This window comes from Betta splendens, chromosome 1 (genome assembly GCF_900634795.4).
Source record: "Betta splendens chromosome 1, fBetSpl5.4, whole genome shotgun sequence".
Taxonomy (NCBI): Eukaryota; Metazoa; Chordata; class Actinopteri; order Anabantiformes; family Osphronemidae; genus Betta; species Betta splendens.
Window position 1 is genome coordinate 19053612 of NC_040881.3, and position 24549 is coordinate 19078160.

General features: G+C 45.6%; 1 protein-coding gene across 1 annotated transcript in view; it reads right to left on the reverse strand.

Moving 5' to 3' along the window:
• Positions 1–23540, reverse strand: part of LOC114855322 (regulating synaptic membrane exocytosis protein 1) — a 42962-nt gene extending 19422 nt beyond the window's left edge. Inside the window, 5 exon segments of the mRNA XM_055507195.1 lie at positions 4018–4928; positions 5110–5408; positions 10604–10624; positions 13303–13516; positions 22910–23540. Of these exon segments, the coding sequence (XP_055363170.1) occupies positions 4018–4928; positions 5110–5408; positions 10604–10624; positions 13303–13516; positions 22910–23076 (1612 nt within the window). The 5' untranslated portion in view covers positions 23077–23540.
• Between the last annotated feature and the right edge of the window lie 1009 nt (positions 23541–24549).

A 24549-nucleotide genomic window follows, 5' to 3' on the forward strand; every position in this document is an offset into this window, starting at 1 on the left:
AACAAGCTAGATCGAGATTCCAAAGATGTCAGAGGAGTCGGAGGAGCATTTAATACTGTATGTATGTTATTTGCACCAATACTTGGTGCAAATAACATACATACAAAAGAAATCAAATAGAAAATCCATAGTGAACACGATGTGATGGGGACAGAAAAGATAGCTTTGTGCAAGATAAGACTGACAGTGCTGCTAATGTGAAATCTGAAAGTCCACTGAGAATGTGGGAGAGGAATAAATGCTGAGTCTGCAGCTCAATTCGCTGAGTTGGGCTTTGGGGGTTTAAAGGGAGGAACACAGTGGACAGATTACAAACTCCCAGCTGCTCGTCTGCTCCTGCATCAAAGCAGGTGTCAATGTAGCAAGGTTCATCAATTAAAGCAAATGTTTTAATAATGCATGTACATAGTGATAAGGAGACATAATAGAGCTGATGCTGCTTCAAATCACTCATACAGTACAACTACAACATACAACGTTCCAAACTAGCAACAGGTCAAACATCTTTGTGATAATGTACAGTAAGTAGCAATCCGTGTCTGGACCTTGGTAACTTAACACCACGTGTAAGCTTCACTACCTTCCACAGAGACACAGCTGCGATTCACCAGAAGATAAGAATACATGGATTTTTTTCTCTTCCTTTGGACACAAGTTCTAGTTCAGATGCACCAGAACTTTCAACTGTCATGAAACTGATGATTGATTATTTGATACCATATTGGTTTCTGTGCAATGTTTAATTTTTAATCTACAGATTTGCCAGTGAAATCCTCAAAAACAACAAAGGGACCTCAGACAACTTATAATCATGCTTTTCTTTGTGTAAAATTATAAAGTTGAATTAAAGATATTCATCTTCTTTTAATCTGTGCATCGTACATTTATAATTTGATGTTGCTTGCAATTGTTATATGTGTATGCTTTATTGTTGACTTAGTGTTACACAGTGACCATTCATCATGGAATAACATTTCATTTGTTACCGCGTTTTAAAGTACCACGTATAAAACCTTAATAATCTATGCATTTATTTTTGCTCTTTAATCATTCTGATTTCTCTGTTTATTTGAGTGCCAAAATGATGGTTGCATGTGTATTGTACTATGGTGTGATGGAACTTTGAGCTTGATGACAAGAGAAAAGCTTAGTTATCCTAAATTTAGGGTCAAACCAAATCAAATAGTTTGATACCTGATCTGAAGGGGTGGAACTTTTCACCACTGGTTGAACACCTTTCTCCACCTCAAAGTGACCACTACCCCTCTGGGGTATTTTAACAAGTGACACTCTAGTGGAAATGCTTTTTCTAATATTATGTCTTCTACTACTTTTAGGAATTCCCTCTATCTTCAAACTTGTTTCACATTTCTTTTTGGGTCACATTACTTTTCTTTACTTCTAGCTGAACTAGAATCAACAGTCCATATTTTACTTACTACGTTGATTGAATTAGTTTTTTTAATTTTTATTCCAGACAGTTTCCTTTTGGGCTGATTTAAGTAGTGCTGCCACTTTGAGACACCTTGGACCCTGACCATTCAACCTGGCTGGCCGACCGCAACTTTCACCGCAGGCGATGATTCCTGGCCCAGAGGCCGTGGCACCTGGATCAGAGAGGGCACGCCTTGCTGTGCAGCAGCCTACAGCTCCAAACTAAGGCAAGACAAACATCTCTAATTCTCTGAGAATTCTGGGTGTTTCTCAAAGCCATCACACACTTAGGTATTGACCATCCTTTATGCATTTATCCATTCATTCACCCATTGCTGATTGTTGTGTTTTCTGTCATTGTGTTCACATATGTTCATTAATTGCCATTAACATTATCGTTCAACACACACACAGACACTCATTCACCAACATTCTATTCTCTGTTCATGCATTGCTGATAAATCGCATTTCTTGTTTTGAATGTTTTTATATTATTATTTTTAGATTATTTCATTTACATATCCAGTATTACTACAGTAGATTAATATCGGTGTCACTAAACTGTGACAAGAATTCATGACATTAGAGACTGATTTGATTCTATCAAGGAAATTTGTTATTGTTAATAATCATAATTATTAACTCATTAAATTGACATCTGGTGTTTGACTAGAAGCATGGTTTCAGCTTTAGAAAAAAACCTGATGCCCCAAATTCAAGGAATAATAAGGTTTCTGCATTAACATTAAATTATTAAATTGAATCTGCTACATGTACGTACAAGTCATTATAACGCCTTAATAAAACAACATTACTAGATTAAAGCAGCATAACATGCCCTGAAAACATTTATGATCAAATATGGATGGAAAAATGTTTCTGATTGTTTCTAAAAAGATGTTTGTACGTTGTTTGTATGTTTGTTTTAAAATAAAAGTCATTTGGAGCCATTGACATGATACTAGTAAATGAATTTCCTGTTAATCGCCAGTCACTAATACAATCAGAGGAATCTTACATATACAACACATGTCTCAGACGTAGGCAAACAAGTGATTAAAACAAGCCGTCTCTCTGTCAACAGCTGATTTTTGCCTCCAGTTCCTCAGCACCATCATCACATTGTTTTTCTTTGGAAACCAAGGATGTCCAGTAACCCTGTTACACTCAATATGTGCCTTCGCTTTATTTCTACAACTCACTTATAGTTAAAGTTCCTGCGTCATTAAATCATCCAACTATTATTTCATTAAAGAAAAAGGAAGAGGACATTTAACCGCTAACAAGGCATGAGGAGACCTGGGTGGATGCTCCCTGGACTCCCTGCCCTGTTCCAAAAAGAATCAATCCCTTTAACATGGACCAACCCCCTGGGGACGAATGAGACAGTCGGCTTTTATTATTTCTGTAAAGATAAGATTGAAATAGTGGAATCTGAAACACAGTCTGGTTACAACTACAGTATACTGAAAGATCTCACTAGTAAAATGGGTAATATCATAAAGGGCATACAGTATTTACATCACATTATCTTAAAAGAACAGCTTCCTGCTTCAGTTAGTGTTAAGAAGACAGCATTTGGAGGCCTAGCTGGATAAAAAGTGTTTAAAACAGCTAATAATCCCGATCCGCACCATCTAACCATCATCAGTCCCTAAATGATGGTAATCTGGATTAAAACATCTGGAACATGCCCCTTCTGTGACTGGTGGAGGAGATAATCTGGCAGAGCACAGCAGCCCGTGCTGCACCTCCTGCCTTCTGAACCCAGACACTCCCACCTACAGGAGCTGGTTTCAGCACAGGTACCGCGGACCTGGGGGGGCAGCGTGCAGCCACGGGAAGACTAGATTTCAGACAGTGATACGTGGTTGGCTGCCGCATCTGGCCGCTCGCGGAGCATTACGTAGCCGGTGAGCCACTGACCTAATTCTACAAATCTGTTGGCCTCAATCACACGGACTCTACAAATAAATGAGAGCTGTCCTAAGAGCAGCAGGGTTTAGCGCTGCACAGAGGTTTAGATGACACATGAGGATAGTAATACACTGTGTATACTTATCATATAGTTTTACAGTCCCAATTTAGCAATGTGTTGGTATCAAAATAATCTTGTGAGCCTCGATATCTTTGGCTTTTTTTACTTCACTACCAAAGCTGTTTTATAAGCCAGGGCTAAGAAATATGGCAATAAAAGATAGGCAGCAAATAGACATACATGAAAATGAGTTTAATTTTAAGTCTCATACTTTAGCTGGATTTTATTTAATATAGACTGCGGGCTATTTTACAATTAGTTATTTAACCAAGCAGCTTCTATTTATACATTCAACTATCCTGGTAAATGATTAGAGATCAAATTAGGCCTTTAGCCTCAGTAATGATTATATGAGTGAGACGGGTGAGAGCTGCAGCAGCTTACTATCAAGTTTTGGTTAGTTAGAAAAAAACTTTAAAAGGTTGAGAGAAAACAAAAACTGTTTCATGCAAGCAAGTTGGTGACGGGAACGTGTGAGCAACTGTGTAACCAGGGATAAATTTAGCTTAGTAAGCGTTGGGAGTGAGCACATCTGCTTGACTGACCTTTCTCGCTGACGCTTTCCATGTCCACGTCCTCACAGCTGGTATACTCCGGCGTGGAGCCGCCTTCTTCCTCTGAGCTGCTGATGGACATCTGCCTCTTGTTGACTCCACGCTTGCTTTTGTACGATCGTGGGGGGGGCGGCCGCAGAGACTCCGACTGGTCCGAGCTCTGAGAGTCCTTCCTGAGCAGGCTGTCTTCACCTTTGTCCCTCGGCATCCGCGTTGAACCGGGTTCTAGTCGGACCTTGTTCGGGGCCCAGTCGGGAGGAAGCGATCCTTCAGGTTGGAGGCCTGATCTCACTCCACCTCCTGCAGGTGGAGCCTCCCCACCAACCCCCACGGTCCTCTCCACAGAGCCTACTCTGTGGTTTTCCAGAAGGAACTTGCATTGAGCCTCTCCACCTCCACCTCTTCTCAGACGATTTTCAGGTACCTCGCCTCCAATACCTGGGCTCCCTACCCCACCTCCTCCGTCACCAGGTCCTAATCCCACCTCATTGATCGCTAGGTCACTGTGTCGTCGCTCATGGCGTACTTTGGACACTTTGGCATGCATGCGCATCTCCTGCTCCTCCTTCTGTGGTTTCACCGGGTACCTAGCGAGGTTAGGGTCACTACGATACCGATTCTGGAACTCCTCCTCGCGCCGCTGCCGCTCTCTTTGCTCCTCATCCTCTGGCCGTCTCCGATGTGCGTCCGAACGACCCATGGTCTCCTCTCCATCCTCATAGTCCCGTGAATGGATTTTCTCCAGCCTCCGTCCGTCTCCCAGCCGCCTCTCACCTCTGTCCCCTGGGCCCAATCTCTCATCCAGGGACGACTGAGACGGCAAGTTCCCAGCAGGCCTCCGGCTGCTGGCACGTCCCAGGCCCCCCTTACCATTCTGCTCATGGAGGGAAACTGGTCTTTTCCTGCAAGACAATATATATCATACTATTATTATTATTAATATGTTGCAATCATAAATATGCTAAGCCTCATAGCTTTGTCTTACAATAAGGGGTAACACAAAAGGAGACAGGCTACACACATAACATCCAACAGAGTTCAGTGACACATCTTTTGCTCAGTGTGTGTCTATTATTGTCCTACTTTTCTCGAGGTGGTTCACTTTGGGAGCGGGAGCCAGACATAGTGTCAGCGCCCTTGAAGGCGGTGACACCAGGAGTGGGCTTAGTCCTTTCCAGCCCTGCGTTGGTGTTGGCGCTGGACGGCGGAGCTTGGGACCTGGAGCGGAGAAGCTTCCTGTCCCGCTGGGCCTCACCTCCCGTGGCTGGGCTGTTCAAGGAGGCGCCTGGGCCTCCAGGCCGCACCCCTGAGCCCGAAAACCATTCTCCTGATTTGGTAAGTATCTCCTGCTGTTTACGGCACAGGTTGCAAACCCACATTACCTAGGGGGTTCAAAGGAAATAATCATTTGCACGTTTGATTTAGCAACATCAAACTAAGCATCTAAATGATTAAGATACCTGATAAACAAGGGACACAAAACCAACAGGATTCATACAACAGCAACCAATCAAATGCATCTGTCATTTTTCATGGAGCAGTGTCTCGTATCCCATAATGAGTACTCCAGTGCCTATGTATGTTTAAATACCTGTCTAGCTGTGAAATGTGATTTTAGCATATTCATTGTAATTGTTCAATTGTGTTGAGCTCTACATTTCTTCCAAAGCACATAAAAGCATTGTCCTGTCACAAGCAAGCAGCGACTGTCTGCAGGTCAGTGTTCTGCACGAGTGATTTCACTGACACGTAGGGAAACAAAGACATTACTGTACATGTACAGCCCAGAGACCACCTCACATACTCACATGTACCCATGGCTACTGAAAACCGCATCCTTTCCGACGGCACCGGATTTGTCTCTCTTCGTATTTATAATCCCAGTGGTCTGTTTTTCAGCACATAAATCCAAAGCAGAGAGCGAAACACACTCATCCTTTAAATTCAACGGCAGAAACTTAGACGGGTTGCAAACAAAACACCCATGGAAATCCCAAAACGTTGCTCCCTGACAGCCAGTAGTTCAGTAGCTAGCGGTCGGTAGCAGTTAGCCTCCGGCATTCATCACACCCTGATTGAATCCTCGCTGGCGCATGTCCAGACCAATCTGAAGTAAATCAGCTGGCCACACGGCGCACAGCTGTCAGCCACACACTGCACGCTCCTCCTCTCTCCTTTACCTCATCGAAAGGACCACAGATTAGCAGAGGCCCATAATCCTCTCAGCTCCTCAGCATTATTCAACTCATCATCAGCTGACACACAATTCATAACTTCTGGCCTACGACCCCCTTTCTGCACCACTCAAATACCCCAGGTACCAATTTATTTAGTTGTTTAGTTGTTGTTATCTTTTTTTCACTTTTACTTATTTTTTAAAATGGAAATTAGACTTTCAGCATTTTTCTCCCCATTTAGTACATTTTGCAGCTACTTATTTAATAGGCAGACTACAGGGAACAATCTGCCTTCTAGCATTATAAACTAATGTATGGACATGATGATAAGCTCACAATACTACCCAGGTACAGCTGTCTGGATCTGCTACTAATTGCTGATATGAAAATCATATCAAGTTTTTTGCAAACATTCATTAATTTTGAATATGATGTCAACAAAAAACTGCATAAGAGCTGGGAGAAATTGGGGAATGCTCAAGAAACACTGGCTTGGAAGTTTTTTTTGGTGAAGTTAAATGGAAACAGGCAAAATCATCACCTCAGCTTCCTGCCTCTCTGTGCTGCTCTTGTCCTTCCCCAATTAACTACTGTATTTCCCACTTGCCTTCCTGGTACTCATTCTTCTCATCTTGTAGCTCAGCTGACCTACATGACTGACTTGACACCACACACATGTCACTCATGAAGCTCTCTCCCATCTCCTGCCCTCCAGCGTTCCTCCTCCACTCAGCACACATCCATACATTTAAAGAAAATGGCATACGGGCAAGAGCGAGGTCCATAAGTCAGGGAACAATAAATCCTGTAAGGGGGGAAGAATTATGACTACAAAAGACATAATGCTCCATTTGGCCTAATAAGGCAGTAGATCAACTCTGCAAGCAGGACACATGTGCTGAGTGGAAAGAAAGGCTCCTGCTGTGGCTGTATTTATGGTCATAGCTTTAAAGAAACAACTCTGTCCATCTGCTTTATTAGACTTGAAGGAAACCACTAAATTTGGAATTGTAAAAAATTAACATAATATTCCAAAAGCATCCAAAAGCAACGTGGATTAAGGACCGTACATTTATGTCCTAACTTTTTTAGCTAGAAGTTACAGTAGCAATTGTATTCTACAGTAGCAATTGTATAGTAGTTTTGAATCAAGTGAGGCTGATTTGCGTGTGATCACATAGCTTGCAGTTTTCATATGGAATGATGTTTCTGCAACAAAAACTCTATGTAGTCCAAAATTCTTACAAATCTGTTGTTTAATTCTTTATTAATGTTATTCATCAGATAAATATGTGAAAGATCTTTTGCTGTGATTACATTTTTTAATTTTATAGTTTACATAGATTAGTACTAGAAGACCTTCTTTAGTCCAAAGGTTGACTATCTTATGGCCCAGTCTGACCACGCTCTTGTCTTGGATTGTGGCTATACTGTAGTGTTGCCATTTTAGAGGGGGCCTTAAAATAAACAGAGACACGCAGTAGATATAGAGCTGTGTGGCGTGTGGAGGAATGGAGTGTGAGTAGGACGAGAGCAGTAGGTTAGTCATCTAATACTGCATGACTGAGATTATGGAGAGCATCCTCCCTTCTGGTGAAAAGTGCAGCGTCAGCTTGATGCAGTGAGCGAGCCAGACGCTGTGTGGTTGTATCAGTGTGAATCAGAGCATGTGTGTTAGTCCTATATTGTGGTTAGTGGCAGACCAAACACAAAGTAAACACAAACCAGGCTATTGGAAAGGCCAACTCAAATCTCTGTGGACAGACTAAGATCCATGCAAATAAAGACTCTGACGACACTAACAGCCCCCCATCCCCACCCTGGAGCCAGGCCCAGGGTTGGGTCTCGCATGTGAGCGCCTGTTGGCCGGGCCTATTCTCAGGGGGCACGACCGGGCACAGCCTGGAGGAGCGGCGTGGAACCGTCCTCAGGTGGACCCACCACCCGCAAGAGGAGCTGTAGGGGGCCAGTGCATAGTGGATTGGCAGCACTTAAAGACGAGAGCCTCGGCGACCCAATCCCTGAATAACCAATCTGGCTATCGTGACATGGAATGTTACGTCACTGAGGGAGAAGGAGCCTGAGCTTATGCAGGAGGTTGAGCTGTACTGGCTAGAAATACATATAGTCGGGCTCACCTCCACACATAGCCTGGGCTCTGGAACCCAACCCCCTGAGAGGGGCTGGACCCTCTTCCACTCTGGAGTTGTCTGTGGTGAGAGGCGGCGACTGGTGTGGGCTTGCTCATAGCTCCCCAGCTTAGCCGCCATGTGCTGGAGCTTTTCCCAGGGGTCGTTTCCCTGCGCCTTCGAGTCAGGGATACTGTAGGTCACTCACTGTCGTTGACCTTCGGCCATATGTTTTGGACACTCAGGTGAAGAGAGGGGCTGAGCTGTCAACCGATCACCACGTGGTGGTGAGTAGGATCTGCTGGCAGGGAAGGAGGCTGGAATGACTTGGCAGGCCCAAACCTATCGTGAGGGTCTGTTGGCTGAACCCTCTGTCAGAGGGACTTAACTCGGGAGAGCTTCAACCAGTTTCTGAGGGAGGCTGGAGACATAGTCTGAGTGGACCATGTTCTCCACCTCCATTGTCAATGCGGCCGGGTCTCCTGTGCCTGTCGTGGTGGTAACTCGGCGGTGGACGCTAGAGGTAAGGGATGCCATCAAGCTGAAGAAGGAGTCCTGTCCGGTCTGGATGACTCCTGAGGCAGCTGACGAGTACCTACAGGCCAAGCATGCTGCAGCTGTTGTGGAGGCAAAAACTCGCTGGCCTGGGAATGTCTTGGGGTCTCACTGGAAGAGCTAAAAAAAGGGTCTGAAACTCTTTGCTCAGGCTGCTGCCCCCGCGTTCTGGCCCCGGATAAGCAGTTGAAAATGGATGGATGGATGGACAACATTAACAGCAGCCTGACCTACCCAGTGTCTGCGCTCCACTGGGAGGCAGTCCTCCTCTATGCAGAAGACAGACCCTCAGCGCTACATCTGGAGCTGGAGCCTGTTTAAGGAAGTCCCTTGACATCTTCCTTCAAAGCCGAAGCACAAGAAATGACCTCACCACAGTCCTGATGGAGCTGGACCCCTTCAAGTCCCATTCTCAATAAAGATCACTATGGTTCAGTATAGGCTAGAAGTCTACACTATACAGTACATATATATCTTGATGGCAGCTTAGCTCAACATCAAGCGTAAACTAGAAACTCTCCATTTCCAGTGATGTGTTGGCTTTGGAAAATGTTCCAATATGTTACTTTTAGCTCCAGAATTTGATAATATTCGCTAACTTTCCAATTGGTTGGTTGGTTTCAGATACTCTAAATCGTACATTTCCCATTTCTCTGTCTTTAATCATTCAGTTAAAGCATGAGTGAGTCATAGCCTCTAAACCCTGCCTCTCGCCCCCCGACCTGCTCAAACAGGCATCTATTCTAAAGTGTTCAACTTCAATCAGTATGGTGATGTGAAAGTAACAACACATGCCTGAATTTGGCATAAAACAAATGGCACTAACTCAGTCAGTAAAAAATATGTTGAGGTTGAACGTTACATAAATATGTTAAGCTTACATGAATAGTAAATATCAGACATGTACTGTATAGCGTTTGAGGTTCTTCTCTTTCACTGCCAAACATGGGAACAGGTAACAGTTTTAGGAGATCCCATCACTTCCTAGCATGTTTACAAAGTAGACACGTGCTCTCTTGGATTCAGACATGAGACTCCGTTACAACGGCAGCTCGTTTTCGTCACTAAACTTTGTCTAATTCATTTCTTACATTGTCACTATTTTGGAAAATGAAATGTTAAACTCGCAATGATGTGACGTAACCTTCAACAATCACTAAGCATTAGTATTAAGCGAACAACGTCTAACATTGTATAACAGTTTGTAACAGTGTACACCTGGGCTCTGCCCGTCTCCCAGTGGCAAGGCTGGTGTGGTCTCAAACACACACAGGCTGGGAACTCATGCATGAGTGTTTTCATTATGCATTGAGATAAAATGCTGAAATGCCAATCCATCCCGTCGTCCTCCTTTGGGCATTAGTGTTTGTACCGGGGTGTTGTGATTTTTCTCCTAACACAACCGTGCCTACAGCCAGAGGAAGAGGGTTCAGGGTGGGTCGGATACTCCTGCAGACGGCCTACAGTACACTGGGGCTCATGCTTGCTCTGCCTGCTTAATCTGTCGGGTCTGCATTCATTCTCAGAATTAGAGGCGTGATGCAGGAGCCACGCCGCCCTTGGGATGCTCGTCTACACATTACTGTTGGACAAACTCAGTATGAGTCTGAATTCAGATTGGATGATCTGATGCTGTGAATGAGAACAGACCCGGATGTGAAGGGGAGACAACAGTGGTGACCCATGCATCAAAATCCATCACCCAGGAAGCCTTACCCTGTCCTTCACTATGAGACACTTTGCATGGGAAGAGACAGATAACGGACACAGAGTTAGTCTTGGTTCACGCTATGGAACAAACCTGCTGTGGACACAATTACACAATTTGTTCGGCTTAGTCTTGTCAGCCGCTGATATTGTTGCTTTTGTCAACACATCTTGTTCAAACAGAAAAGTCAGGCCAAAATGGTAGAAACTCATTTAAATTCACCTTTCCGGGGTCCAAGTCAAGAGTTAATACACGAGAGAGATTTCAGCTCCACATTTGAACACAGCCAGCATTTCTAAGCTCAGGAGGCGCAAACATCACATTCACAGCACAGTGAAAACACACAAAAAAGATGCTAACCACTTTGTCCTCCTTTTGTGGCATGCAGTCCAGGTAGCAGTAAGAGCCAAAAGGGTGAGGGAGGAAGTAGAGCGAGAAAGGGAAGTGAAAGAAATGCAAGAAATGCACGATAATTAAGAAAACAGAAGTGGGGATGCAAAGAGGGGATATCATGGTAGCAGAGATGAAAGAGAAAAGGGGGAAAGGGGGACGTGGTGCAAACAGTTGTTAATTACATTCTGCATTAGTGACACACATCATATTCAGAAACAAGGTGTGAGGCCAAGGGAACGACAGGATGCGAATGTGACATGTGAGGGTGTAGCAGCATGCACGACCCAGCTCGCGTGACCTCGGTGTGACTCATGATGGGGCAACACCAGAAAGTGTCACCGCTTCTTGGCATCAAGAGGAAAATGAGGCACCACAAGCCGCATGGAGCACATACCAAACCTTACTTACTTCTACTAAAACACTTTTCTATAATATCATATAGTCACAAAACAGATATTTTCCAATATTTTGTGTCTTTGTTGTTGATCTAATATTGCGGCTCCTTCTGTTAATTCTGTCTGAGAACAATTTGCTTTGTGGTCTAATCAGGGCTTTTATTGTGGCACGTTGCTGGGATGCCTTCTGCAGGACACAGGGCAGCACTGCACAAATCTGCTGTGTCATGAAAACCTATAGATTATTACAGCAAGATTGTTAGTTCCAAATCAGAAATGATTTCTTATTGTGGTTCTCCTATAATCTTTATTTTATTGAGCTCTAATACAGTCAAATTTGGTTTTGGTAATACTATATATGTATTATTGCACTAGGGCGCCTATAGTCCAAAGGTTCTTTCTGTGGTACTGTACAGGCATTAACATTAGTATTTGATAGTTTTTTGGACTGTGACAGAAAGATAATTACAAATGTTAAGGAATGTAATATCATTGTATCATTAGTATACTTAATATTAGACATTTTTGACAGATAGGTGATTATTTTCTTTGCTGTGTTATTGGGACCACTCGACCCTGCCTGAGAAAATATAACTGCTTGCTGTTCAGATGTATTTTTTAAAGGCAATAACACATAGTGCAAACACGCACAGAGTTACAGGAGAGTGAAACAAAGCTCACACGTTTCTATGTGTTGTTCTGCTTGGCCTGTCGAAGCGAGCAGTGACACAACTCGCCTCCCACCCACACCAGAGAGTACAGTCCCTGGTTTAATTACACAATGAGTTAAGAGATTCTGATTTTTGTGTCCTAATCTCTGCTTTTACAGATATGGACAGACTTGTTGATAGAGTCATTTATTCCATACTCTGCATCCTTCACTTTAAACATGAATTCAAAAATTCAAATTCATTTCATATTTCTACCTTTGTATGCAGGTGACAGCCTGCCTGCTGTTAAAGTAATAATATTGGCTTCACCAATCACTCTATCCCTATTCTCAGTGGCCTTTGGGTTTGTGTCCAGGTTGGGCTGGGCAGATCCTGAACAGATTGCAGAGCAGCAGGCCGAGGGGTGGACAGACGATCGCCAGGTAAGACACCCAGGAGGAGCTGCTTTCTCTCCAGTTGGAGAAAATCCCAGAGGACGCTCGGTGGAAAAAAGAGCCGGGCCTTAAAATAGCCCAAGCATGATGGTTTATGGATGGATACTCACTGATCCAATCTGCTAAGAAGAACTTGCATTCCTCTGATTGGTCAACATAATATAGCTTATGATTAACTACTTGTATGTCTGCTACTGTCACATATTCTATATGCATGTATTTGTAGTTTTGCGGTCTATAAGGTTTTGATCCCTAGCTTCTAGTGTATTTAAACCAAATTGAATTGGATTTATGTAACAAATCCTCGCAGCCTGTAGGGTTGAGCGGTGGCTCCACTGTCTGCCCATAGCCTCTTAGAAACCCATGACTCACTAGACGTGCATTTGTGGTAACAGCTTCCTGATCGTAGTCATTTCTTAATCTATTTTCTGGTAGTACAAACACAGCAAATAGGTGGAGGACGTTGCCTTCATCCTTTGAGATGTCCCAGCTGGAACTACAATGTGCTTTTTGGAGGAGCACCGCTGTCAAAGCCATGCTTGGCTTGAGACACAGGACAACACATAAGCAGTTTCAAGTGTGCTCTCACATTTACACAAGCTCGGCGTTTCCAAACGTAACAACTCCACAGCCTCGAACTTAAAAAGGGCCCTGACGGGACCAATACACTTTAGTGTCCAAAGTGTGACCGGGAAGCCAAACGAGCCGACGTTAACGAGCACACAGAAGCGGAGGGGCTAATCTATGCATCGGGTACGACAGCGGATGAGATGACCGTGAGGCGGGAGGAAAAGGCGCCGGTCGGCTTTCTCACATTGTTGGAGCGCAGAGACACCCGGCCTCCGCAGCGAGCGCAGAACTTGGTCTGGCAGTAGGAGCAAAGGTGGCCGCAGCCGTCGGCGAACTTGGTCTTGCGGCAGATGCCACAGGTGGGCGTGTCGTCCTTCTGCTGCGTCTGCTGGCGCCGCGTCTCCGCCCCGATGCGACGCACCTCCTGTTTGTAGCTCTCAAACTGCTGGTGCAGTGTCCTGAAGGGGGGAAAAGAAAAGTAGAAATGAAAAGCAGGAAATGCGTGTTGGGCTCAGGGTTTCTCCTGGTGGCGCGTGGCCTTGCTCCTGCCTCCTTCTTCTTCCTGGGATGGAAATAACCAAAGTGTGAATTGCAAATCAAGCCATGTTAAACACCTACAGTATGCTGTCGCAACAGAACAGTCAAGGAAACACAGCATTAGCATAGCACGGAAATGCCAACGATTCATCATCTAACATTTGTACTGATCACCTGGCTCTGTTGAAAGAAGACATGTCCTCATGCCTATAGTGTTCGGTGGCTGGGCTGTCATAGATATGAGGGTAACAGTTGTCGTCCACCATGACCCTGCCGCGGTCCAGCAGTGTCCAGCAGAGCTCCAAGTGCCTTAAGGAAAACCTCTAAGCTATCGCGTGTCTTTAAAAAGCAGTCTTATGTAATTCCAACAAAGTCATGGAATAGAAACTCTAAAAAAGACCAAGTGCGCATTCCTCCTCACTAAAGCCTGTGTGGCTCTGAGACTAGCGGCCACACACTGAGGAGAGGGAGGAGACTGGCAACGTTCCTGGCTCATCCTGGTCAGTCAGGCGACTCTGAATCGCTCCGTGACTGGCTATTTAGCGATGCTGAATGCTGAGAAGGAAGAGTAAAAACTGAATGAACCTTTTCATGTGAATAAACATAATGAAAAAGGCTCAAAACTGCCTAAAGAAGTTTAGTGAGTTCTGCCAAACCCAGACTTTCCAACAAGCCCTATAACCTCTTGGCTCAACATCAAACATCAGCTCTATTTTTTATATCAAGCATCCAGTAACTGCAGTCCTTCAGTTACTGTGTTTTCTCTGGTAGCGCACTGAATCCTAAGCACACATAGACCTCATAGGGCTCATTAGACGATGACAAATGGACACTAGACCTGAACCTCAGTGAGCAGACTATACATGAATAAAAAAAACATGACGTTGCTGCAACGGCGACGTCATCAAGGTGACCTCAGACCTCCAGGAGCTGTCTATCCTGCCAAGAGGAGTCTAAGGACTGAGCCAAGCCCAGGCGCCATGGGAACAGCTGTAAAAAAGAAAGAGAGGGTACATGGCTGGTTGTCATGGTAACGTAGCAGCATCAAGCACTGGGTGTCAGCGGGTGTCAGTGCACCAGCTGTTCCTGTTCGTATAGCCTGGGGTTCCATCAGTCTTTTCTAGCATTTCCACACATTCAGCAGGCTAAACCTGCACAATCAACTCCTTCATGTAAAAATAACCGTTTGTTCCCAGCCTGAATTACTGTAGGAAGGAGCAGCCATGAGGACCTGGTAATTATGAGGAACCCACAATTCATCACGTCATATTAACATAAAGCTATGGCTTTCTGTGTAGCCGGACACTGTTAGATCCTTAAGCAAATGCTACCACTGTCTCACTTTCATAACAGATGGAGTTTTACAGTCCATCATCAAATATGACATATAGTATGGTGTGATTCGCAACACTAAAAGGTACAAAGTGTGACTGCTGGACTCCCTAAATATGCAGTTACGCAATGTGACAGGACACGTTCCGCTTTTGCTCAACTTGATCTTAATTTGAACCCTGTGAGTGTGTAAATGGTTGTCTGTCTGTGTGTTGCCCTGTGATGGGCAACACACAGACAGACAACCATTCATGGCATGTTATATGTTGCAAATTACAAAAGATCATTGTATACAACCTTGACATTCTAGATGTGGAATTGGAGTCTGAGCCTTGACCTAATGAATCAAAATGTTCTTGTCTTAAGACCTTAAAAAAGGTAACACTTAATAATAAAGCTTGTAGTCAAAGCTAGTTCAGAACCATGCCTGGTTATGCTACTACTGCCCTGTCTGTCTTATCTACAGGTGTTGTCAGACTCCTGTCAGCCTGTGCTCACCCCAACGGTCAAGGCAGATGGCCGCCTTCCTAGGGAGTTTGTCCCTTCCACTTTTGTTTTTAATTTCATGTCATTTACATTGAAAAAAATATCATTTCATTTCAATTTGCATGTAGTTATTTATTCTGTAAGACCTTAAACATTACTTTATAAAGTGCCCTGGTGCCGTTCCTACAGTAACACCAGATTAACAAAATCTCTGGCGCATGAACAAACAGGCCCGTTTACAAGGAGAACGTGGGGGAGGACAATGAAAAGGATGAAAAGGAGGAGGTGGAAGAGTGAGTGAAAAAGCAAAGGATGAACTAAGCAAGCCAAGACGGAAGCAGGCGTGGGCCAGAGACCGGCGGAGGAGAGGAGCTGATGCATCCGGAGCCACTCTATAAATACCTCCTGAGGAGAGGAGTGGATGATGGGAAGAGGATGGAGACAGGATGATGGAAGGAGGAAGAGCAGGAGGTGGAGAATGGAAAGAACACGTGTAGGAAAACACAGTTAATGAAAGAATGGAAAATAAATCTATTTGTTAATAAAAGCATATCCTGACGGCTCCTGCTGGAGTCTAAGGACGGGGAATGGAGGAGCAACAGATGGGTGCTCAGCCCAGCACAAACAGCCTCTGCTTCCGTGTTTGAACGCCTTGATGTCCTCCGTGACGCCTTTGAAATATTTTCTCCGTCCTCTTTCCAAATGCTATAAAATGGCACCAGCGTCACCGCGCATGCAGAATTACATCACCCAGATGGCCAGTGTGTATTTTGACTTTCAGACAGCAGTTTCTCAGACAATCTGTCCGTTGCTTCCTGGCTTGATGGGGTTCAGTGTTACAGCCACGTCTCCTCGTACGGCACCACCGCAGTCACAACAACGCCAGCGCTCGCGTGCGTTCCACCTAAACTGCTGCATTCTCATCACTTATTTATTGTTTCTAGAAAATCAGGATCATTTGAGCAGCTTTACTAAGTTAGAGCTGCCTCTGAACATCTGAAAGGTGGAATCAATACAGCACCAAAGCACTGATGCCTGTGAGAGCTGCAACATGGTGAGGGAGGACTTGATTCGAGCCACTGTCTTAGCACTTTTCATTCGTTTTTGACTTGTTTCAATCTGGTGCTTTGCTTTATGAGGCAAATGTTATGATGCTCCTGTGTCCATGAGGTTGAGCTCTGGGGTTTTGACAGTGCCTCGTAGCCACTGACTGGGCAGCTCGTGCTCGGTTCCAACAGCGCCATCCCTTAGCAACTGCTGCATAGTGGTAGTGGAGAACGTGGCTCAACCATCGGAGCTACGGTGTGTGGCCCTTTAAAGCCTTGAAGACACGTTGAAAAGGACAAATCCACAAAGTGCACCAGCATTCGAACGATGAGGCAGCTCCGGCCGGTTCTGGACGTCCACGCATGAAGATACGCGAGAACACACATGTGATGGTGCTGCTGTTCCATCGGGTCCTAATCACATCAGGCTCCAGACGCCCCTCCCAGCCACCGCTTAGCTGTTGATAACTCTTCTTATTGATGTCGTGAGTGGTTTACTCGTATTTCTGGAATGAAGTGCTTTGTTGGCATGGCCTTCTGTGCGCGCGTCTCTCCTCTCGTGTCCTCAGCACTGGCCAGTATATTGAATATCAGTCCTCCAAAGCCTGTTAGTTAATTAAAAACTGTCCCCTCCACATCACTGAACATGTAATGTTCATTCACAGTAGTTTATTGTCCTTCTCTCTGCTAAACAGCGAGACCCACACATACACTAACTGTCCTGTTCTTACATAGCTTGTCGGGTGACGTAAAGTACTGTATAAGCTCCGAGTCCAGTTGGTGAAGTAGTTGTGGAGTAATTATGGAGACCTTTAATCCACTAACTCTATCCCAGCAGCTTCATCTTGCCCCCCCACCCCTCCCTCCCTCCCTTAACATCTATTTGTCCTTCTCTCCTACCACTAGTCTCCACAGTTAACTGTGTTCACTCACATCCTAAATGTAATCTATTAAGTCTGTGCAGAAATGAATGTTAAGTGAATGTGATCATGCAGAGCAGGGGTAAATAGCCTCAGGATGCTCTGGGAGTATTTGCAGTAAGAGCAGTTTATATTTAAAGCCATGTGAGATTCTTTTACTGACTTTTCAAGGATTTCCACAATCTCAATCTTACGCAGACCTTTTTCCAGAAGTTGCAGTTTCTTTTCAATTTTCAATGTTTCAAAAGTGTCTGGCATAGCATGCCAGACACTTTTGAACTGTGTTCAAATGCAGATGCTCCTTCAAGGTTCAGTCAGATCATCTCACCCATCCAGCTTCACTCTGCCACCCTGTCTAACTATTCCTTAAGTGTCCACTGTATATGTGGACAGGTCAAGGGCCAGATCCATGTGACAGTTCATGCTTGGCGACGCTGCTGTTGGAGCCATTGATTAACCAGGTCCCAAATAAGCACAGCTGTATCAACAAAAGGCTGTTTCCTTAAATACACAAAAAATACACATTTACAAGTAAGTAAAGTAGCTGGAATAGCTAAGTAATAACAAAATGCAACCTGGTACACAGATGAATGTGGCTTATTTAGTGATCTGGTCTCTTGTAACATGACAGATAGGTCTGATAAAGACTTGTGGGCGCCATCGTGTAGTTGTGGACCATATCTAACTTCTCAACTTTTTCATTCCACCATAATTGATATTCATGTAGCATACTGAGCATTTTGATTTGGTTCCATATATGTTATGGAACTTTTACCACGTATTTATTATTTTCTGAGGCTGCAGTTCCTCAATTCAGCACAATCAGCACAATTTAGGACAACCATAAACGATATAACTGTAGGATTTCTTTCAGAACCAGATGTGGCTATTACACACGTGCTGTAATTACACAAGCATACATGGACTGTAGTGGTGGCATCACACATTTGTTAAACTTTCCCTGTCTGAAAAGAGAACAGAATAGAAGTAACATCACAGGATGAGAAAGCAGAACCTTTTGGGTTTGTGGTGCCGTTTGTGTGTTGCTTCTCTTAAAGCAGATGTCGAGTGTCTGATGAGTGAAGACCAAAGATGACCATGCAAATAAATGTGCAAATGGTTAAAGTGCAAAAGTTACAAACAACAACAAACCAAAATCTGGCACAGGTGGACAAAAAAACTTCCACAGCAACCAGTGAACTGAATATTTAAATATTTCAAGAACCACTTCCCAGTGTGCTATTTCCAGAGGAGATACATAATTCAGCATTAGCGTTTTATTTCCTCCTAGAAACCTTGAAACCGCTGTGGAGGAAGTGTTTCCCTTTACGTCTGCTGAAAGATACTACGTTTAGTGGGAATATTTCCTCCTTACTCCAGAGACAACGTTTTGTAACTCGACATAATGTGACATAAAGTGCGTTCAGCTACTGTAGCTGCAGCACAAACTAAGAAAAATCTGCAAAAATGATGAAGGTCTGAAACAGACAAGACATTAAACCTGTGAGGTTTATATGAACAGCAGCTTTTAGGTGCAGGTCTTATCTGCATAAGTCATTGTAAAAACAAGTTAAAAAAAGATGTGTAGTATAAAAAGCATTTGGTGCCATCTTGCCAAATCTGTCTGCAACCTTTAATATATATTTCTCTTCAGCTGCAAAATGATGGAGTCTGTTCTCCAGCAGCAGTAGTAGTAACTAAGGCTATGAACTGAACTGGACCAACATGAAGGGAGTTTATCAAAATAAAAGCCTCCTGTTCCTGGCAGACATTCAACGAGATTAAATAGTCACTAAAGGTGAGGTTTAACAGCAAGTTACAAAGATTGTGATTTGTCCCAGTGTCTCTGAAGCTATCGTACAACATGCTAACTTAAGCTAACACTAGCATAGAAATCAATCCACTCCACCTAAGCCAGCCCTCCCTCCCCCGCTTCCATGGTGTCTTTTGACATCTGCTGCGCTCCAGCACGGAGCCTGACGCCGAATTACAATAATTAAATGAAGATCTACAAAACAACAATCAGGCAGAAATACCCCAAACTCACTGATTGCTTAGAAGTGTGAGCATTGCTCAAAGTTTTTGAGAGGGAACATCTATTGCCTGCCTCCAGCCTGTTTGGATCAAAGGACGCTTCAACAGCAGTAAGGCGTTGAGGTTTGTACCATGTTCCTTCCTGTACACGCTGTAAGATTAGGACACCTAACTGCTCACATCAGAACCAATTACGACATGTGCTTTAGAACATTGGACCATGCATTGCATGCATGGCATTGGACCTCGTCCCCAAAGCTGACCCGTTGGGGGATGGGCCTCAGGGAGCCCTGATGGAGACGGATTAGAAGTGTCCACACGTGTGTTGAGCCTCCCACTCATGCCCCTTCGCTTGAACCACACTAATCCCTAAAGTCTTCAGATATATGGATTCAGATATCAGTGAAGATGTAGGAAGTCGATGTCGCATTTCACACCTCAGCCTTGGGTGACTAAATGAATACACCCCATAATAGCATCAATATGACACCACACAGGATCACACTTACACATCGCCTCACCTTAATATGGACCCGTAGAGCACCATGGGAACATTTAAAATTAATAAGCTCACATTCACAATGAAGAGGGGGGTACAAAGATCACGGATGCTGTCAAGACTTGTCAAGACGTAAATTATGTGAGCTTAAACACGTTTTCCTAATAAACTGCAATAAGCCATATAAATCAAAGAAACTTTATTTATCCCAGTGTATAAGACACTGATGAGACGATTACTAGCTCAGGTTGGATGACCTCATCTCACACAATCTTCCGTTTCATGAAAGGTCTGTCTTGAAAACGACAACGCTTCCTTCATCCATTAGTAAATTAAAAATACGTTTTGTAAAGGTTTACCATTTAGAGTTTAATGAACACTTGTCGGGCGGCACGGTGGTGCGGTGGGTAGCACTGTCGCCTCACAGCAAGAAGGTTCTGGGCTCGATTCCCGGAGGCGGACCTGGTGCCTTTCTGTGTGGAGGTTCTCCCCGTGTTTGCGTGGGTTCTCTCCGGGTTCTCCGGCTGCCTCCCACAGTCGGCTTCTCTCCATTGCCCGTAGGTGTGAGTGTGTGAGTGAATGGTTGTCTGTCTATGTGTTGCCCTGCGATGGACTGGCGACCCGTCCAGGGTGTACCCTGCCTCTCGCCCGTAGCCAGCTGGGATAGGCTCCAGCACCCCGTGACCCCGCACTAGGGAGTAAGCGGTTAAGAAAATGGATGGATGGATGAACACTTGTCCAGTCCCAGGATCTTTCATGCCACCCGTGGCATGATGCCTTCTACTGTAGCTGGCCTCAACTCCAAATCTGACTGTCCATCACAACCGACCAACTGTGTCTACTACTTATAGCACATACTGTAGGAGCTGCTCTGTTGATTCTCAAGCCTCAGTGTCTCACCACAGATTCAAGTCCCATATCACTTTTTACTTTTTGACTCGATCACTTCCAGATGCTCAAGTCAACGCTGCAGCCTCACTAGACTGTGCTCAGCTGGTGGACAAGTCCTGACATACGTTGGAAAACAGCGTCGTTAAGGCTAAGGTGCTGTCTTGACCAGAGGAAACCGTCTGCTGCAGGTGAGCACTTGATGGATTCTCTTTATATCAGCAGCAGGACCATTCATTAGTTATACCTATAATTAAGTTCGCTAGTAATCCTATTGTTTACTTAGCATCATGTGAAGCAAACCTGTTGCACAATGTCACTCATAGTGTAAAACTTTTCACAGTCCTATTTGATTTATCTCTCTGGATGTGAAACAAATCATCCTCCACATCTGGATGACTTTGGGATTCTCTCTTTTAGGCAGCATAAGTAAATTGATGGAAACAAAACATACTTCTATTTCATGATGTCATCATCTAAAGGACATGTCTTCAACTGATGATGTCATAGGTGCTTGTTTAACAGCAGTGACGGTCAATTTGCTCCTGCTGTGTATTATCACTTGAAAGTCTGTTGGAAAACTGTCCATGTGATTCATCTAGAGAAATGTTTTGGCTCTTGCTGCTGATTTTCTCCTAAATGCTTCGCTGGTTGGCACCTGTCTGTCTTGTCATTATGTTTGAGCATCTTGCATAGCAAATATAAAGGCTGCGCCACTGGCAGGTATCTGATTGGTTTTCTGAAATCCCATTTCTCTCTCTCTGTGTATTGTGCTGGTCCCATCAATGATTAGCCAGATGATGAAGCTATTATTGACAGAACCTGAGCCGGTTCCTCATGGAACATTAAATACATCACATCCTCATGAGAGGCCCAGAAAGCAGCTCTCATCCAGCTTCCCTTTAGGCTGCAGGCAGGAAATGAAAGCAGCCCATTAGGATCCCAGCGAGCCAGAGTGTTGCCTGCAACCACGGCCCGTTGGGCTCCGAGGCCAGAGGCAGGGTCCTCAATGCCTCAGTGCAGGTGTCGGCTAGAACAGATCAGCATCTCGCACCCAGCTTGGTGCGGGTTGTTCCGACTGATAATCTGGCAGCAGGCAACAAACACAACAAATGTTTGTAAATGGCAGCAGGAGCACACAGCGCCTCCAGCACAGAATACCCTGACCTATAGCATCTGCTGTTTGCACATGCTCCTGCCTGGTTCCGTTTTCCATACATCCTGCATCATCCTGGCTTTTCTTACACAGCCTCTGCACCTATGGCTATGATCGCCCTTTGACCAACAAACGGAAGGGTTTCAGTGTGTTGCAGTGTATTCAGAGTCGGTATCAGTTCAGGCCTGCTAAGATTTACAACCACACCCCGTCTTCATCTTCTTCCCTCCGCCGGAGGAAGCACGACTGATCGCACGCGCGGTCTCACCACCGTCCGTCTGTCGAGCTTAGGGAACGGCTCGCTTCGCTCCAGGCCTGCGCGCTAATGTCATTGTTGATGTTTTCTTATGGTAAAGGCGACCCCCACCCCCACCCCCCTCTCTCTCTCCCGCAAGCGCACGTATTGCGAGATAAGCCACAACGGTAAATCCACACCGAGTAAAAACAGACCCGCGCCGCGTTGGGAGCGAGGGCGGGATGACAGGGTGCAGTCCCCATTGATGAAAACGTGTGTGCACGCGACGGTTAGAGCTATGATTCATCCCCAGCAGCCCCCTCCCCTTCCGTCCACCCTCTTCCCACTGTCACACCCCGTCCTCTCGGCCCTGTCCGCACCTGTAACACGTTTGACCCTGTTCCGGGTCATTTCCGCTCACGGCGACTGTCTACGGGCTTTAATCTGATTATTTCCGACATTATAATTCTACAAGTTAGTGGCCATGATGCTGATACGATTGGGACACGGGCACAGGGAGCCGCTCGTGCGCCGCTGCCGTGCCGTCGGTGAGAGCACACCCCGCTGCTTCAGGAAGGACCTGAGGGTGGATCGGCGTCGTCTAATGATGGCTGGGCGACGGGTCGATGTGCGTTGGCGATGCGAGCGAGCGTTGGTGACGCCTTTCGGGGCTCCTTTTGCTAAAACTTGGCCGGGAAGGAAGAAATGTTGCCCTTACTTTAGCATGGCTTGCTCTTTCTCCTCCTCCTCCTTCTGCCGAGCCATCACTGCCATGATGATCTTCCTCTCCTCCTCCGTGAGGTGGCTGAGGTCCGGTACATCCGGCATGGACGGCGGCGCGGCGTGTGGGCGAGGGGCGCCTTGGGGCCCCACCGAGGCTGACATCTTTTCCGCTACCACCGCCACCCCACCGCCACCTCCCCCTCCTCCTCTCGCTCCTCGTCGGTGTGTCGTTTCGGCTGACAGGTTCCCCGGAGCGTTTCCGAGCCACGCCTCACGACATGGTCCGAGAGCGGAGAGGCAGCGGCGGCTGTGGCGAGCAGCGCAAGCCGTTCATGGTTGCAGGCACCCTGGGTTGTGCTTTTGTTGGTCCTCTCTCCGGTTGTTACTGCCACCGCACGCGCCGCACTCTGCCCCCCCACCACCCGCCGGCCCTCCACCTCTCGGATTCACCGGGAGCCCATGTCCGTTTTGATGTCTTCACGCTGGGAGCTGAGCCGAGCCGTGGTTTAGTTCAGTCTGTGGTGCCTCCTCCGTCGTCGGACCGGAGCTGGATGTTGGGGCGGTAAGGCGGAGCCCGTGCTCTCTCTCTCTCTCTCTCTCTCGCGCGCGCGCGCGCGCGCGCGCTCGCGGTCAACGTGAATGCCGTCCTTCCTCCCTCTGCTTGCGGAGGCACGGTCACTACTGGATGAATGGGCTCTTAACCACCACCACCATGTACGAAATCACCACATGTAGCCCCTCCAGCACACACAGACACACGCATACGTACGAAATCAGTTCCACAGCACAGTTCCGGCTTTTCCTCTTCAGAAATCGTTCAAAGTTAATAATAAATAGTAACAATAAACGCGTCACTTTTCCCCTGATAAACGTCGTGGAACTTACAGGGACAACGTGATTCGGCAGTTCAGCACCATGGAGAGCAACTCGCCCGAACGGTGCCGTGTACAGTCTAGTCTATTTTAATTTAGCTGTAATTTATATTATTAATACATAGCTGACAGTGTCTATTAGCACACGTAAGACAATTCGTCTTTTTCAGTTTTAGTAGTAAATATTTTAATGCCTGTTGGAATATTTAAATATATGCAAATACCAGATTACCTCTATGTTTTTATCAACCCCATACATTAAAAGGGTCTACAGAACAGGATAAGGTAACATTCAACCATGTATCATAACTATCTGTGTATGTCTGCCATCAGAGAGTGAAGCTTATTCCAGATCAAAGAGTTTCCGTCCAGTAGCATCCAGAATGACTCCAGGCCACACCTGGACTCCTGCTCCTCTCAGCTCATTCTGCATTCAGATCCACGCTCTGAGGCTATACCGATCCACGGTTGGCACCGGTTTCTCCCCTATGACGTAATGCCGACTAAGTGGCCTAGTCCGTCCAGCAGATGGCAACAACCCCGACTGCTGCCGCCGCTGTCATCAAGGCTTCGTCAAGTGACGTCACTGAGGTGACTCTTCGGCGGTGACGTCAGCTTCCCGTGGTGCAGAATTTTGTCATCATTTGGGTCGTGACTGAGATCACCAGGTCCGGGTGACGAGGAACGGATGCTTGGTGCAGACCTCGGACTAAAAATAAATCTGGAGAGCAGCCTGCAGGACAACAGGGGGGTCTGGCTTCTT